Genomic DNA, 15,776 nt, shown 5'->3' with positions numbered 1-15,776 from the left:
GTTGTATACCTTTGTGTAGAACTGTCATATTACGTACGATTGAGAAAGCAGTATCGAGTGAGTTTACCACACACACATACGCTTTGGTACCAACAGAAGATAGCACAGCCGAAACTGACAATTATTACACTGCTTAGGTATTACCTCTCTGGGTGTAAAAAGCATTAGTTAAAAAATATGAAGGGTATACTGAAATCTGGAAGGAATGGTGTATCTGGATGTGAGAAAACATGCTAACATTTTGATAAACAGGAGGGAAATGTAATAGAATTGTAAATATGGTAATAACTGCAATAAAATTATTGGTATAAGAATGATGCAATAATCAAGTGTTTGAAATTATCTGCAAGGTTAGCATAAGTGTCACATTGTTCCCTTAATATCTGTAAGAGACTGTTTTATCAGAAATAAGGAGACAGTAAGGCGTCGAGAGGGAGGGGGGCCCTGGCGCGTGCAGGCTAACTGTGTGTCACTAAGAGCAGATGGCCTTGCACGCACTAGGCCTCCCCCACTTAGACAAAATAGTGTGATTCATGTGTCTGAGATGTATTGGAGGATGTAAAATGTAACTCCACCTCTGTATATGTTATATGCTATGGACAAACTAAATAAAAGGCTGTGCAGAAAATAACTCGTTGAGAATGGGTGCAGGAGAACCACGCTGCGTAGCTGTGGTGAACTGCAATTCTCCCTTGCAAGCCAACCAAAGTACTGATCTCTGTGTCGTTTCTTTCAAGTAAGCGTTCTCCAGAATTGGAAAACCAAGGTGTTAACCCTAATTTTCTGACACTTTCTTCTTCCACTCGTCCATGAAGGCCAGATTTGTGTAGAGTACGACTTGTCCCATGTACAGTTTCCCCCAGCTCAGCGGCAGGATTTCACTGTAACTACTAGAATTACCCTTTACATAGCTTTCCATTTAAAGTAGCAGCAGACAGCATACATTACTGGGGCTCCTCCAGAGTTATCTTGGGACACTTGGTTGCATTTCTTACCAGTGCTCTCCTTGTTCGGTCTAATATTTTAGGTGGTCGGCCGGGTCTTGGTAAGTTGGCAGTGGTGCTATACTCTTTCCATTTCTGAATGATGGATTGAACAGTTGCTCCGGGAGATGTTCAAATCTTGGGAAATCTTTGTAGAACTTAACGCTGCTTTAAACTTCTCCAAGGCTTTATCCCTGACCTCTCTGGTGCTCCTTGACCTTCATGATGTTGTTTAGTGATCAATACACTCCGACCACAGCTCTGAGGCCCTCACAGAACAGCTGTAATTATACTGAGAGTAGATTACACACAGGTGGCCTCTATTTAACCATCATTATGAATGTTATAAAGGCAATTTAATGCACTCAGAAAAATGCTGTATGAATACTTATGCACGCCCCACTTTTCTATTTTCTGAAAAATAACAGAATCATGTATCATTTTGCTTTCTCTTCACAGTTGTCTGTTATTTGTGTGTGAACGCTAGTAAAAAAAATTGAGGTATATTAATACTTTCGAAAGGCACTGTAACTACTAGAATTACCCTCTACATAGCTTTCCATTTAAAGTAGCAGCAGACAGCATACATTACTGGGGTTTTAATGTGACAATTGAATAAGTAGATCTTTTAAGTTCAAACATTTCTCCATTAATCACACAGACACGCAAAACTTTTGACTAACTATTACACTATAATAATACAATAACAATAACTCTCCACCCTGCAGGACTGTCCAGCTTCTCTGTCTGCACTTCTCCCCTCCCCTTTATGATTGTCCATATTCTAAAAATATTATTGTTAAAGGCAACTCTAAAATTATGGAAACAATTCAGACGACATTTCAGCCTACAAGGTATTTCAACACTAGCTCCACTTGTTGCAAATCCACTATTTCATCCGTCATTAGTTCACTATATGGTATAGGAGGGGCATTAAAACAATTAGTGACTCAAACTCAGACAATACATTCTCTTCACTCCAACAACTGGTTGAAAAACTGACCCTTCTGTCATTACTGCCTTGTATGCTCAGTTCCACAACAAATCGCATTTGTAACCCTTAAGGCTCAACGACGTATCCTCCCCTACCTGAACTGAGCGCATTTTCAGTTTGGCTATACCCAAATCAAATAGCTTCTTGAAAACAAAGTGTCAGAAGAGCAACAACAAGAGACAAAGACAAGAATGAAAAATGAAACAAAAGAGCGAGATAGAGGTGACAACAATGTGGCAAAGGTGTGATGAGAAAGTGTGACTGAGAGTGTTTAGAATAAACAGAGGAGAGCAGTCTGGCTGGCCAGGACAGAAGAGGTCTGTGGTGCCCGTGGTCATGGGCACAAAATAGATTATTGTGTTGATGAAACAATTCCTTTGTTTCCAGGGAAGGCACATGTTCAGAGCAAACGGAAGCAAAACCTGAACAAAAACACTTTCATCTACAACGTCTCCCTGTAAATAGCCAGGATAGAAACTTTTCCCAAGACCAGCTCTACTCCAGTTCAGTGCAGACAAAAAGGTCACGCTCCGTATAGATCTCTGATGACCTCTGCTGGGCCAAACGCGCAACTGCAACAGAAGCTGAGCCCACCATCATCTTCAAATCACAGAGGAGAGTGGGGTCTTTCTCAAGTCATTGTTACTATTGGTATTATTGGTATTATTCAATCACACAGTATATTTACTTCTACGTGAGTCATAAAACCTTTAAATCGGCATGTGAATATTCATTAAAGGTCATTTGAGTTAAAGGGACTATACAGAGTTTACATGTTCCAGCCATGTACTAATGTGTAGAATGGGCTCAGACCTGTTCACCACAACTGCCTCTACAATCCTGCACTGTCACCCAGAAAGGTGTTAATTCGGGTCTGAAGTGCCGTTGTGCACGAGCTTAATATAGAAGCTGCAGTTACACGTATGACCTGAGGTGGTTGTAGTGAGTATAAAAATTAACAACATGCATCTAGCCCCTTTAAACTTTCTGATTTCATGGCGTATTCTGTGGAAATATTAGATTTTTGTTTGACTTTATCATTGGCGTTTCTTGATATAATTGCATTGGGTGATTTCCTACATTAAACTCATTACAAACGATTTAGCAGAAAATTACTTCAAATTAGTGAGATGAAAACGTCAGGCATTTACTGGTGAGTCGGTGAGGGTGGGGTAACATTTTTATGTAAGATTATAGAGAAAACTCTGTGCTCTGAGATGAAAGTACCTACAGGAGTCAGCCAGGTCTGTCACCATGATGACGAGATCGACTTATCATTCAATAAATGAAAGATAAATCATATATTTTTGGGCTCAATATTTGTTGTCCTTTGTAATTGCCATTTGTCTCATATTTCTCTGTAATGCTGTGATTTTCCATTTCCATTTTCCAAGTAAATTGTGTAAAAATTGGTTTCGGCTTGTGTGAATAAAGACGTGTTTAGGAACATTTATTGTTGTCAATCATTGTCGGCATAAAATGGTCCTCAGTATTATCCTTTATGGAGATATTGTCAAGTCTGGACCGTGTCTCCTTGTGAATATTGTAACATTGTATATATTGTCAGGCGATTCCAGTCACATGAGCATCTATTGCTTCAGTGTCACTAGCCCTGATGAAGACCCTGTGAGTCGAAACATGTCAATAAATCCTTTGCAGATTCAGAGTTCCTCATCTTCTTCCATGGTGGCGCATAAACAAGCTTCTCTCTCTCTTGACAAAGCGACATGTCTACCCTTTTCTGCAAACTACATTTGCAGTTTTTGTGATCCACATTGTTTTACAAGATGTTTTTGTACATGTTTTTGTGTTCATGTTCAGCAGATTTTTTTACTGCCAATGCAGGAAATAAAAAAGGGGGAAACGAGGAGATATCCGGTCAAGACTTGAAACTTGACCACAGAGGCCTTATATCCCTTCTATTGTTCTGGCTAATGTACGTTCACTGGACAATAAGCTGGATTATATTCATTTGCTACGCTCCTCTCGGAAGATTGTGAAAGACAGTTGTGTTTTTATATTCACTGAGACTTGGCTCAACGATAATATACCGGACAGTGGAATCCAGCTCGAGGGGCTTTCCTGCTGCAGAGCGGACAGTGATCTCCGATGGAGGTAAGACACGTGGAGGTGGACTCTGTGTCTACACCAATGACGCCTGGTGCCGTGATGTTGCCGTGGTCTGCAAACACTGCTCACAGTTTATTAAGTGTCGGTCTTTCTACATGCCCAGGAAATTTACTGTTGTACTTCTTGTCGCTGTATACATCCCGCCAGCCCTCACGACCCGCAGACAGCCCATCCAGATGCCTTTCTCCACTTTCAACCATGCAGACCCAAAGAGCGTTTTCCCAAAGTCTATCAACACATTGACTTCACTCAATCGCTCAACTGAAGATGCCATCTCCACTGCGCTTCCTACAGCCCTCACTCACCTCGAAACAAAGAACTCCTACGTTAGAATGCTGTTTTTAGACTTTAGCTCAGCATTCAACACTATAATCCCACAGCAGCTAATACACAAACTGCTCCACCTGGGGATCAACACATCACTGTGCAACTGGCTGCAGGACTTTCTGACGGGGAGACCACAGGCTGTACATGTCCTCCAGAACCATCGCACTGAACATGGGGGCTCCCCAAGGCTGTGTGCTGAGCCCCCTCCTGTTCACTCTGTCTGTTCACCATGACTGCACTCCAAAGTACGACTCAAACCTCTTCATCAAGTTTGCAGACGACCACAACAGTGGTGGGCTTCATCAGCAACAGAGATGAGTCAAACTACAGGAGTGAGGTGAGCAGTCTGGCCATGTGGTGCACACAGAACAATCTCTCTCTAAATGTGGAGAAGACAAAAGAGGTTGTGGTGGACTTTCAAAGAGTGCAGGTCCAGCATGCTCCTCTAACAATAAACGGTGCTGCAGTGGAGAGGGTGACCAGCACTAAGTTCCTGGGTGTGCACATCACAGAGAAGCTCTCCTGGACCATGCACACTACATCACTGGTCAAGAAAAGTAGCATCTCTACTTTCTCCGCAAGTTGAGAAGAGCCAGAGTCCCAGCCTCCGTATGTACAACTTCTACAGGGGGAATATCGTGAGCACAACAGAGAAGATCTGTGGAGCCCCTCTCCCCTCCATTAAGGACATGTACTCCACCCGTCTCACACACAAAGCTGTCAGAATCCCCCCAAATCTTGTGTTTTGTTCTTTTAGTAAGACAGAAGGAGAAATATTATAGTCGATGAAATGCTCACTGGTCCAGTCCAGGTCACTTTGACCTGAGGACGGCGGTTGTTACCTTGTAGACGTCGTAGGAGTCGATGCGTGTGTCGAAACACATGTATAGGTTGTTCAGCATCTCCACCACCTGCAGAGGGGAGCAGGACGCAGAGATGGACGTGAAGCCCACGATGTCTGAGAAGAAGATGGTCACCTGCAACCCCAGCCAAACAAAGAGGTCACAGTGAGGTCACAGTGAGGTCACAGTGAGGTCACAGTGAGGTCACAGTGAGGTCACAGTTCATTGGGCGTACGCAGGCGGACAACGCTCCATACACTCCTCATCATCTCAGTGTTGTGCATTTGCTGGATGTCTCTATTTAAAGGAATAGGCCACCGTTTTTACATACTGAGATATGCTCTTACCTCACTTTAGTCGGGTTATTGACGGAAGTGAGCGGGGGAAGTCTTTAGGAGTTACTGCGCGGACGTTTTACTCCTCGTATCATTACGCCTCACAATATAGTCCCCCTTTTTATTTGCTTATAAAATCGACATGCTACATTTCTGTGTAAATATACTTCGCATGAAAACACTTCACGTAACTTTATTTAAATAGGGAACACGTGGAAGAGCTTGGTAGCTTCTATCGTGAGCTTTTTTGGAGCTATATGACATGTGGGAGAGGCTGCGTATGTGCTCCGTTTGCCTGACAGAGCGCACGGACAAAGACCAGACGGGGATATATTAACCCGGCTAAAGTGAGGTAAGAACATATCTCAGTATGTAAAAACGGTGGCCTATTCCTTTAAACCCTGCGCAGTGCTGTCAGATATGCCGAGGATCTGGAGAGTGTTTACTGAAGTCCTGGTGTGCCTGACAAAAAGTACTGCTGAAAATACTGCTAGAATACTGACAGTAAGAGTGTGGTTTGTGCTTCAGTGGTGTAACTGGCCAAACACGTACACTTACATGAAGACTTTAAAGAATACAAATAGGAATAAGTCATTTTTGAGACAAATTTACTGTTTTACTCAAGCACTTCACAATGATTTTATTACTGCGATATAAAAGTACTCCAGGAAGTACAGTTCCTTCAGAGTAGAGTACTTGAGTACGTGTACATCAGCTCCTGTAAAGAGGAGGATTACAGAGTGGACCAATAACTAGTAGTCATTGTATTTCCATAAGATTGCCGGGAGGAGCAGCTGCTCAAGCCTCTTCAATGACACGTGTGCAATTATGTGCTGTTTTATCTGCTGATGAATATGGAGCACAGCAATTACAGGCAATTAGAGGCACAAAAGAACAAAGGCCTCTCGGACACACTCAGGCCGCGTCCCGACTCTGTCTGCTCCAGGAGCATGAGCAGGACCCTATGTGAACATTAGGTCAGAGCTGAGTTCATAATAAATCACACGTAAATTCAAATTTTGATGACCACTCGGCTCCAAGTCATATGAGCGCGAGCTATGTGCAGCTGCTCCAAGAATATTCTAGAGAAACGGAGGAATATCAGAGCATTTTTACGTTGTTCATTGTTAAATAATTGCTCTTATTCTTTACAATGCACGGCTTATCGTTACTGTACATTTACTGTAGATTTGATTTATACTGATATATATTATATTGTTTACTGTTTGGTGCAGCTGAGGCAACTCCTGTCGTGATACAAAACGATTGAATTGTTTGATTTTATTTTTGGCCTTTGTTTTCCAGGGACGGCCCACGGAGCTTTAGAATCTCTTTTTCACACAGAGGAGACCCTATTGCTTGTGCCATCTCCTGGAGGGGGGTCTGAACTGCGCTTTAATTACTGAACCCCATTCTCCCGCCAACTACAACATCGCTGATTTTCAGATATAACTTTCTGTTGGAAACTAGATATTTCAAGCTTTCAAACGCCCCCCTCCCTGGTCCTTCCACGCCTCCGGGGGGCGTGTAACACTGCAGTGAAAATTCGTAGTATTCCAAAGTGTGTCCAAAAGGATTCGTAAAAAAAACAAACACACACAACAAACCAACTCTGGAATGCTATTTGGGTCAAGAAAATTCAGATTATTATTATTTTTTTTAACTTTTTTTTGAGGGGAGACGCTAAAGTTCAAACTTGCCTAGGGCGCCGAATTTGCTAGCACAGTGGTTCCCAAAGTGGGGGTCGGGACCCCTCGGGGAGTTACTGGGAGGCTTGGCATTTGTCTGGCCCTCATTTATCAACACTGCATACAAAAATGGTGTATGTGTATTTGCGATATACGCCAGAGTGTACGTGACCCTGTGCTCTCCGCTCATATCTTTCCGTACGCAACAGCGTCTGATGGTAAATGCCACAGAGAAATCCTAGCGTCATTTGAATGAAACGCTCCAAAATATTAGGTGTGTTGGAGATGAGCCAGACGGACGCAGTTTTTACAGCCGACTGCAGACGCACGGTGCATGCCGGTTAGATTTCTGTCCGCCTGCGTCCGAAACAAGCAGATTGGTACGAGCTCTGACGCCAAACCGGATGTGCGTCAGTGTCCGCCATGACAAGATGCTTCCGAATTGTGCTGTCAGTTAGGAAGGAGTTAGGAAAAGGAGCCTTGATGCTAACTATCATGGCCACTTTAGCATAGGGACCTCTGGTGCTAACTATCCGGTGATTAGGAGCTATGTGCCATCCCATAACCCACTGCGCCAAATCCCCCCACCCCCCTCGCCCCCACCCTCGAGTGATTCATGCGCAACCACTGTTCATTGACAGGACCACATTTAATAATAAAAATAATAATATTAAAAAAATAAGATTCTGCACAAGCCAAACTTTATAAAAGTGACAAAATCCATGTTGTCGTCACCACAGCTCAGTCACATGTCAGTGTTAAAGAGGAAACTCAGGAAACGGATTAAATGCTTTTGTTTTCATTTAGTAGAAACTTAAGCCACATGGATCATTTGCTACTGTAGCTTTATGAAACAGCTGTTGAGATAAAATAAGGCTAAAGGGAAATGTATGGATCATTTGGATTTTTTCTTCTTCTCTTAAATGTGTTTGTTTGGACACTATGTTGTTGTTGGACACTATACAGTAGGGGGCGACATGCTCTTTTGTTTGGCCTGCACTCCACCAATAACTTTAAAGAAGAAGAAAAACAGCTGTTGGTGATGTCACTTCCCTTTTCCCTGTTTAAGGATGGACGGATTGTTCAAAATGCTGCTGAAGCTCTAGTTCACTAACTGCATAGAGGTCTATCAGTCGACCCCATGAAAGGTTAAGGAGTTAGTTGCTAGTGTTAGTGCTTAGAGGCTACAATTTGATGGTTTCAGACGCAGCCTCCGACTTGCTCCAGACAGGCTCTGATGTCACGGGCACGTGGGGCACGGAAAGATCGTGAGACCCCAACGAGACCAGCCGACTTGATAACGCCGGGCTCACACCAACCGGGAAAAAAACGCTTTCTGTCGCTCAGCTTGCTCTACTTCCTTCGCCAGCCCCCTTGTGCAGGAGCACGTGGAGGTGGGTTTGAGACGCAGCTTTTGCGCATGAGCCAATTACGCACAGGTGTCTGTCAGATCTTGTTCTGTGGTTGGTGGCCGCCGCCGGCTCTGTATTTGCATAGCGTTGAAAAAATTTTAACGCTAGTCTCCGCTCCGGCCGCCCGTATCTCGCCACTCTCCTGTGGATTTCCGGAGGCTTCTTTCCGGTCGCCAGGCAGCATAGGGAATGAATGGAAGCTCGCCGCTCTCCTCTCTTCCACTGCTCTAGGTCTGAGCCCGGCGTCACCGATCATCCAGGCGAGCCGCAACCGATGCCGTTGTGTCTTTTCCTTTACTCCAGAGACATCATTCTTCATCAGAGAAAACATTCCAATTTGTCTGTTTGTTCAAGTTTGTGAGATAAAATACGTCCTTTTAAATCATGAGTTGTTCTGTAAAAGCATCAAACATGAGCTCTATTTTAGGGGCGATACATAACTTTAATAGTTTCAGTCATAGTTTATTTGTTCAGATCTAAAGAGGAGAGGGGAGGGGGCGAGGAGCACCTTTCTGATCACAGCAGACTCGTATCCAATCACCTGAGCGTGAGCCGCGGACAGGTGGGCGTTTTCCCATCATGCACGGGGCCGTGGAGCCGCTGCAGTTGCCTCTGGAGAGATGCAGCGGCTGATCCAATCGGCTGCTCTCGTTTGGGTCTCACGATCTTTCCGTGCCCCACGTGCCCGTGACATCAGAGCCCGTCTGGAGCAAGTCGGACAGAAATCTAACCGGCATGCACCGTGCGTCTGCTGTCAAAACTGCGTCCGTCTGGCTCATCTCGAACACACCTATTCAATTGGTGTATCATGCAGACCACCTCCTGACTTGGTGTAGGATTTGAGTGCACCATGATCAGATTGATAAATGCCAAAACAGGCGGTCATTTTTTGTACACCCCACATACGCTCTGATTTCACAGCAAGTTTGATAAATGAGGGCCATTGAGTCTATATCATAGATTAGTTGAACATTTTAAGTTGAATTACAGAACGATGACGAGCACCTATACAAATGAACTTGATTTTAAATGTTTTTGTCTGCTCTAAGTAGCAGAAGAGGCAACAACTTAATGTAATGCGGTCCGGAGATGTTTACGTGTCAATTTTTTGGGTCCCATCCCAACCCGTTTTGGCGAAGCACCCGGAGGAAACAGACCACCTTCTGGTTGGATGCCTACCTTTTCGTAGCTCTCGGCCTCCACATGCCGGTGCCTGCGCAGCTGCTTGGCCACAGACTTGGGCAGCATCTGGTGCAGTAGGTCTTCAGCCAGCTGCCTCTGCCTCTTCAGATCGACCGTGCGCTCCCTCAGGCTCTGAGCATAGTCCTGGATCCAAGAGGTCATCTGTTTGAAGGAGCAGAGCACCAGGGGGTAGATGAGACAGGCCAGGCCCAGCAGACAGAGCCTCTGACTGAGGCCAGAGCGCAGGGCGCGAACCTCCATCTGCAGAGCCACTGTGGTCCGTGCTGACACACAGCGCTGCATGCTCCTCAGGGCCTCACTACACCCAGAGACCAGGGGCCCGGGCTGTGGGGCCAGCACATCCAGGCTACAGTTGTCCATGTTCTGAGCCCAACACTCACTCATCTCCTCAGAGAGCAGCCTGGCCAGCTGCAGCCACAGAGACACCGAGCTCCACCTCTTCTGGAAGTCCTCCTGAGCAGCACTGGCATGGACATCTGTCAGCTGGAGACACAGCTCCTCAGAGGACAGCAGCAGTCTCACTGACAGCACACCCCTCCAGTGGGGCTGCTCCTTTGCTCTCGCCACACTGTCAGGAAGAGTACCCCACAGGTCCAGCAGCTGAGCGATGGCAGGGGAAAAGGCACAGCTCTGACTGTTACTGTGGGACATGTTGAAGGTCTCCTGCAGGCTCATGCTGATGTTTAGACACACGGCGGTCAGCTCCAGGCCACAGGGCAGTCCGCCCCTCTCCCCCTGCACATCGGGCTGAGTGCAGAGGTCAGCCAGCGCCCTCATCACCTCTCCCTGCTGTCCTCTGTCTGAGCTCCACACATGCCGGAGCTGCTGCAGCTGGCCCACCACCCACAGGAGGCCTGTGCTCTGACAGGACGTCAGCTCAGACAGGGCCCAGTCTGTAGAGTGGAGGCGCTCCCACTGGCTCCTGAGGTCAGAGGAGACGGCCCCGAGCAGAGCCAGGAGGGACAGCAGGCAGGCAGCCAGGACTCGCTGCACAGTGGGACTGCTTCCACTCACCACCAAGGGGCACCTGTGGAGGACAGTCACACATGAGGTCAGCACAACAACTAGCAGTACAAGACTGGGAGCCAGGATCACACATTTTCTTTATGCTAAAATTTGTGATCCACTTTCTATAGCACATTTTATTATCTATAATAGAAACCGCAATCTATAATAGAAACTGCAAACTCAATGGCCGCCGCCATAAGCTCCATGGGTGCCGCCATGTTTATTTCCCATACCGACTTTGAAGCTAAGCAGGGAAGGGCCTGGTTAGGACAGGGATGGGAGACCGTTTGGGAACACCAGGAAACCTGGCGACAGTAGTGTGTGCGTGGTTGGTGGTGGGGGCTGATGTGCGCAGTGGAGTGAATGAATACTGCATCAAATTGTACACCGACGAGCGTCTGGAAAAGCGCTATATAAGACTTGCCATGTTCATTTCCCAAAAATCCGCGGGCGGCCCTCACGTGTCGGTCCCTCCGCTCACGGACATTGGCCAGAGGCCACCACGTGACCGTCCCACCGGCCGCGGGCATTGGCCACGGGTCCATATGGACCGCGGTGCTGCTGCGGTGCTGAGGACAACCCGCTGTCACAACAACGCGAGTGAACGAGATCTGACTGCCGTGCGTGTGCGCGCATCCAAACAGGTCGATGTGTGTCATCGTCACACACCGCTAAACTGCAGCTGTAGACGCTCTGCACCGGGACAGTGACATCCTCCAAAACACATGACATCTGCGTGTCAAAGTTTCTCCTGCAGTGACCGTGGCTGTGGTTCATTACAGATCCAGTGCTGCGTAATGTCAGAGGCGCAGACAAATGCTTGAGATTCAATCCTGCCCATATTCCGTCTCCAAAGCTTTGTCTCCGGAAAAAAGTACACGCAGAAACACGAGCTTCAAATCAAACGCGCTGCTCAGCCTCCGTGTGCGGAAACAAAAATGAAACTACCATTAAGCACATGCCTGCATTGTAGCTTTTTTTAATTTTTATTTTATTTTTGCTGCTGTACCATTTGTTTTCTATTTTTTCTTTACATTTTATAAAGCGGCTTTTAAAGCATTGCCAATTGTATTCTAAGGATATAAATACTGTCTAATAAAAAACAACTTATTATTTTTTAGATTGCACTTGCACCGTGATGCACCAAACCACGGGTCCTGCACCGTGAGCCGAACCGTGAGAGCTGAACCCCTAATATTTATCCATAGGCCTACATGTTCCACTGTCTCTTGAATTCTATTCCCCGAGTTTAGCAAACATATTGTCGTTGTTATATAAGAAAGGAGTACGGGTGCATCAAACACTCCAATTGCAGTTTGTTTGAAATTATTTTTAGCATTCATTATTTTAAACATTTGTAGTGGCCATAGTTTTTGGAATGGGTTGGGAACCACTGGTCTACTTAGTGCGGGTCTACAGCTATACTGAGTGACAGGTTATAGGGACTATACTGGACATTTCTTTGTAATAACTCATAATCTCTGAATATCAAATGTGGAGACTAGCGAGGCCCGGCCGAAAACACTCATACGCTAAGATCACCTCACAACTGGATGATTGAGAGTCGGAGTCCAGCAGGGAATCCCTTAAAAAGCTCCTAGACAGGCTCCAATACATCCAAAACTCCACCACCAGGACCTGAGTCACACACCATCCCCACTCCCATGGCCACACCCACTCCTGTGGCCACACCCACTCCTGTGGCCACACCCGCTCCCGTGGACACACCCACTCCTGTGGCCACACCCACTCCCATGGCCACACCCACTCCCATGGCCACACCCACTCCTGTGGCCACTCCCATGGCCACACCCACTCCCTTGTCTTCTCCCTTGGGGGTCACTTCCCCCTCCTGGCCTCCAGTGTCTGACACTAATGTATGAATGAGAGAGTGAATGGTGAGTGGTTCCTCGATGTAAAACGCTCTGAGCCAAATGAAGGTAGAAAAGCGTTGTATAAATGTGTCCCTGACTTATGCACCAGAGGTGGCAGTAATTGACTAGGTACAAGACTTACGGGAACAGGCCACAGTTTTTGCATACTGAGATATGCAGTAAATGTAAAACACCGAACACCGACCACAATCCCCATCCCAAAGTAATCAGCAATACATGCTTGAAAGATTATCAGCCAGTGGCATTAACGCCGATAATCATGAACGTTTTTGAGGGACTGATATAAAAGTACATCAAGTCCTCCATCCCTGTCAGCGTGGATCAGAACATATACAAACTATCGGTGCACAGATGACGCCATCTCACTCCTGCTGTCAAAACTGTCACTGGTCTGAGGATAAACGGCGGGGAGATTTAAATATCTTGGCATCCATCTCTGTGAAGACATGGAGGACAAACACCAAGGAGCTGGTGAAGAAGGGTCAACAGAGGCTCTGAACCTGACAAGAAAGACCAGCAACACGTCCTCAAGAACAGGCGTGGAATATCACCCCGGACACTTCCCTCTGGACGTCTCAGAGCTCTCAGGGCCCAGAAGGAGAGACTGAGAAGGAGCTTTTTCTCCTACTGGTCGGCACTTGAAATTACTTTTATGACACTGTATTTATACAGATTTTCTTATTTTTTTTTTTTGCCCTGTGGCCTGGAGCTGATTTTTTTTAATGCTTTTCATGCTGATTATGCTCAGGAGTGCTCTCAAAATGAGTTTCATTGTGATTAGTTTGCCATGACAATAAAGATCTATCCTATTCTATCCTATGTTTGCATTTAGCCTGTCCTCCTCCCCTCATGGACCCAAGCGGGGGTGAAGTTAGAGGTGACCAAGCTCTTCCATGTTTTCTATATTTAAGTGAAACAAAAAAGTGACAAAAAAGTAATGAAAATGTGGCAATAATGTGGCAAAAATGCAATAAAAAGCAATGAAAAATCCATTGACCCATGATCCATTTAGATGAGTTTTGTCGGTCTTAGCTTTCAAATGTAACCTTTTAGATGTGGGTAACGCTGAAATGCACTTGGCTAAGTCTCTCTCAGCCTGAAATGAGAGTAAATTGTCAAAGCTCTCCCAGTCCGGAGAATCCGACGCCGAGCGCTTTACCTGCAAAGTTGGCAGTCTCTGTCCCGGGGGCTCCGCGGTCCAGGGGCCACTCTTGCCTTCCTGATAAGCCTCTGTTTGAGAGAAGCTGAGCTCAGGGTCCCAGAGGCAAAATCTTTTTTCATCCGGTCCACGGGAGACATGAGACAGCAGCGCTGCGCTCCCCGCACTGCCGTGTGCCGCACTCTGCGTCCCCGCAATGACCGGGGGCCGGGCAACGGCTACACACACATACACACGCACAAGCACACAAGCAGCACACGCACACACACACACACATGCACACACATACGCACGTACATACATGCACACACACACACACACAAGCACACGCACACACACACAGGCACACACAAAGCACACAAGCACACGCACACACGCACGCACACACACACACACAAAGCACACACACGCACACACACACACACACACACAAAGCACACAAGCACACGCACACACACACACACACACACACACACAAAGCACACATGCACACACACATGCACACACACACACACATGCACACACAAGCACACACACACACACACGCACGCACACACACACACACACACACACACAAAGCACACACACACACAAAGCACACATGCACACACACATGCACACACACACACACACACACACACACACACACACACACACACACAAGCACACACACACACACACGCGCACACACACACACAAAGCACACAAGCACACGCACACACACACACACACACGCACACACAAAGCACACACACAAAGCACACACGCACGTACACACACGCGCACACACACACATGCACACGCACACACACAGGCACATACACACACACGCGCACACACACACACAAAGCACACGCACACACGCACATACACACACGCGCACACACACACAAGCACACGCACACACACAGGCACACTTGCACACACACGCGCGCGCACACACACACACACACACACGCACACGCACGTACACACACACAAGCACAAACACACATACACACAGGCACCCATGCACACACAGGCACACCCACACACAGAAACACACACACACACTCACACACTCTTCACAGGAAACAGCAAAGGTGTCGCTCCAAATGATGGCAGCAAATTTGTAGATATATATTATATACAACAGAATAAATCCTTGTACTTAAAGAAATATAGATATATAGATAGATAAGAAAATATATTTTCATTAAGGACATTTTTGAGAATGGGGGAGACATTATGAATTATGGAAATGTACATTTTTATAATTCCCCTATAACACCCCAGGAATATAATAGCGTTGGTAAAAGTACTCCCAAAGGAATCAAGGCGTTAATGACAGGGCAATAGCTTAGCTTTTATAGCTGATTTCTACTTACTTATTTATTCAGTTATTGATTGACTGCGGAATTCTTCCGCAGTCAATTATTGGTTTTCATGTTCTTTATTATTATTCCTCTTCCATCTTTTTCCCGATTTTCTAGAGCATTCAGCACCTTCATGCTTTGTGCAATTTATGCAAGTTATGTATCAAAACGTTCCGCATGTTGAGGAGAAGGGTGCTATTACTTTTGGGACTTCTGCAACTTATGGTTTTTCCGCAATCGGCCCAAATGTCGGAGATTTTTCCCATTGACTTATAATGGGGCTGCCGCAAATCCATGCTTTTCTGCACTTTTTTCTGCATTTTCTGCAATTTCTGCACTTTGTGCATGTTCAGCTTCTGCAACTTGTGGGTTTTGAGAAAAAATTGGCCTTCTGCAGTTTTCCAGTTTTTTTATACGAGAGTTTGAAATTTTTGCATTGGTGTGT

The 15,776-nt window shown here is 46.0% G+C and overlaps 1 protein-coding gene across 1 annotated transcript in view; it reads right to left on the bottom strand.

Annotated features, from left to right (window-relative positions):
- LOC306964326 (uncharacterized protein) overlaps positions 1-15,776 on the bottom strand; it is a gene marked incomplete at both ends in the record, with an annotated part of 51,095 nt that overhangs the window by 32,467 nt on the left and 2,852 nt on the right. Inside the window, 5 exons of the mRNA XM_079558317.1 lie at positions 5,277-5,411; positions 9,891-10,941; positions 12,572-12,794; positions 13,184-13,208; positions 13,977-14,194. Of these exons, the coding sequence (XP_079414443.1) occupies positions 5,277-5,411; positions 9,891-10,941; positions 12,572-12,794; positions 13,184-13,208; positions 13,977-14,194 (1,652 nt within the window). The remainder of the gene's footprint in view (positions 1-5,276; positions 5,412-9,890; positions 10,942-12,571; positions 12,795-13,183; positions 13,209-13,976; positions 14,195-15,776) is intronic.

The sequence above is a fragment of the Gobius niger genome (assembly GCF_951799975.1).
Source record: "Gobius niger genome assembly, chromosome: 6".
Taxonomy (NCBI): Eukaryota; Metazoa; Chordata; class Actinopteri; order Gobiiformes; family Gobiidae; genus Gobius; species Gobius niger.
This window is presented reverse-complemented; position numbering and strand designations above follow the sequence as displayed.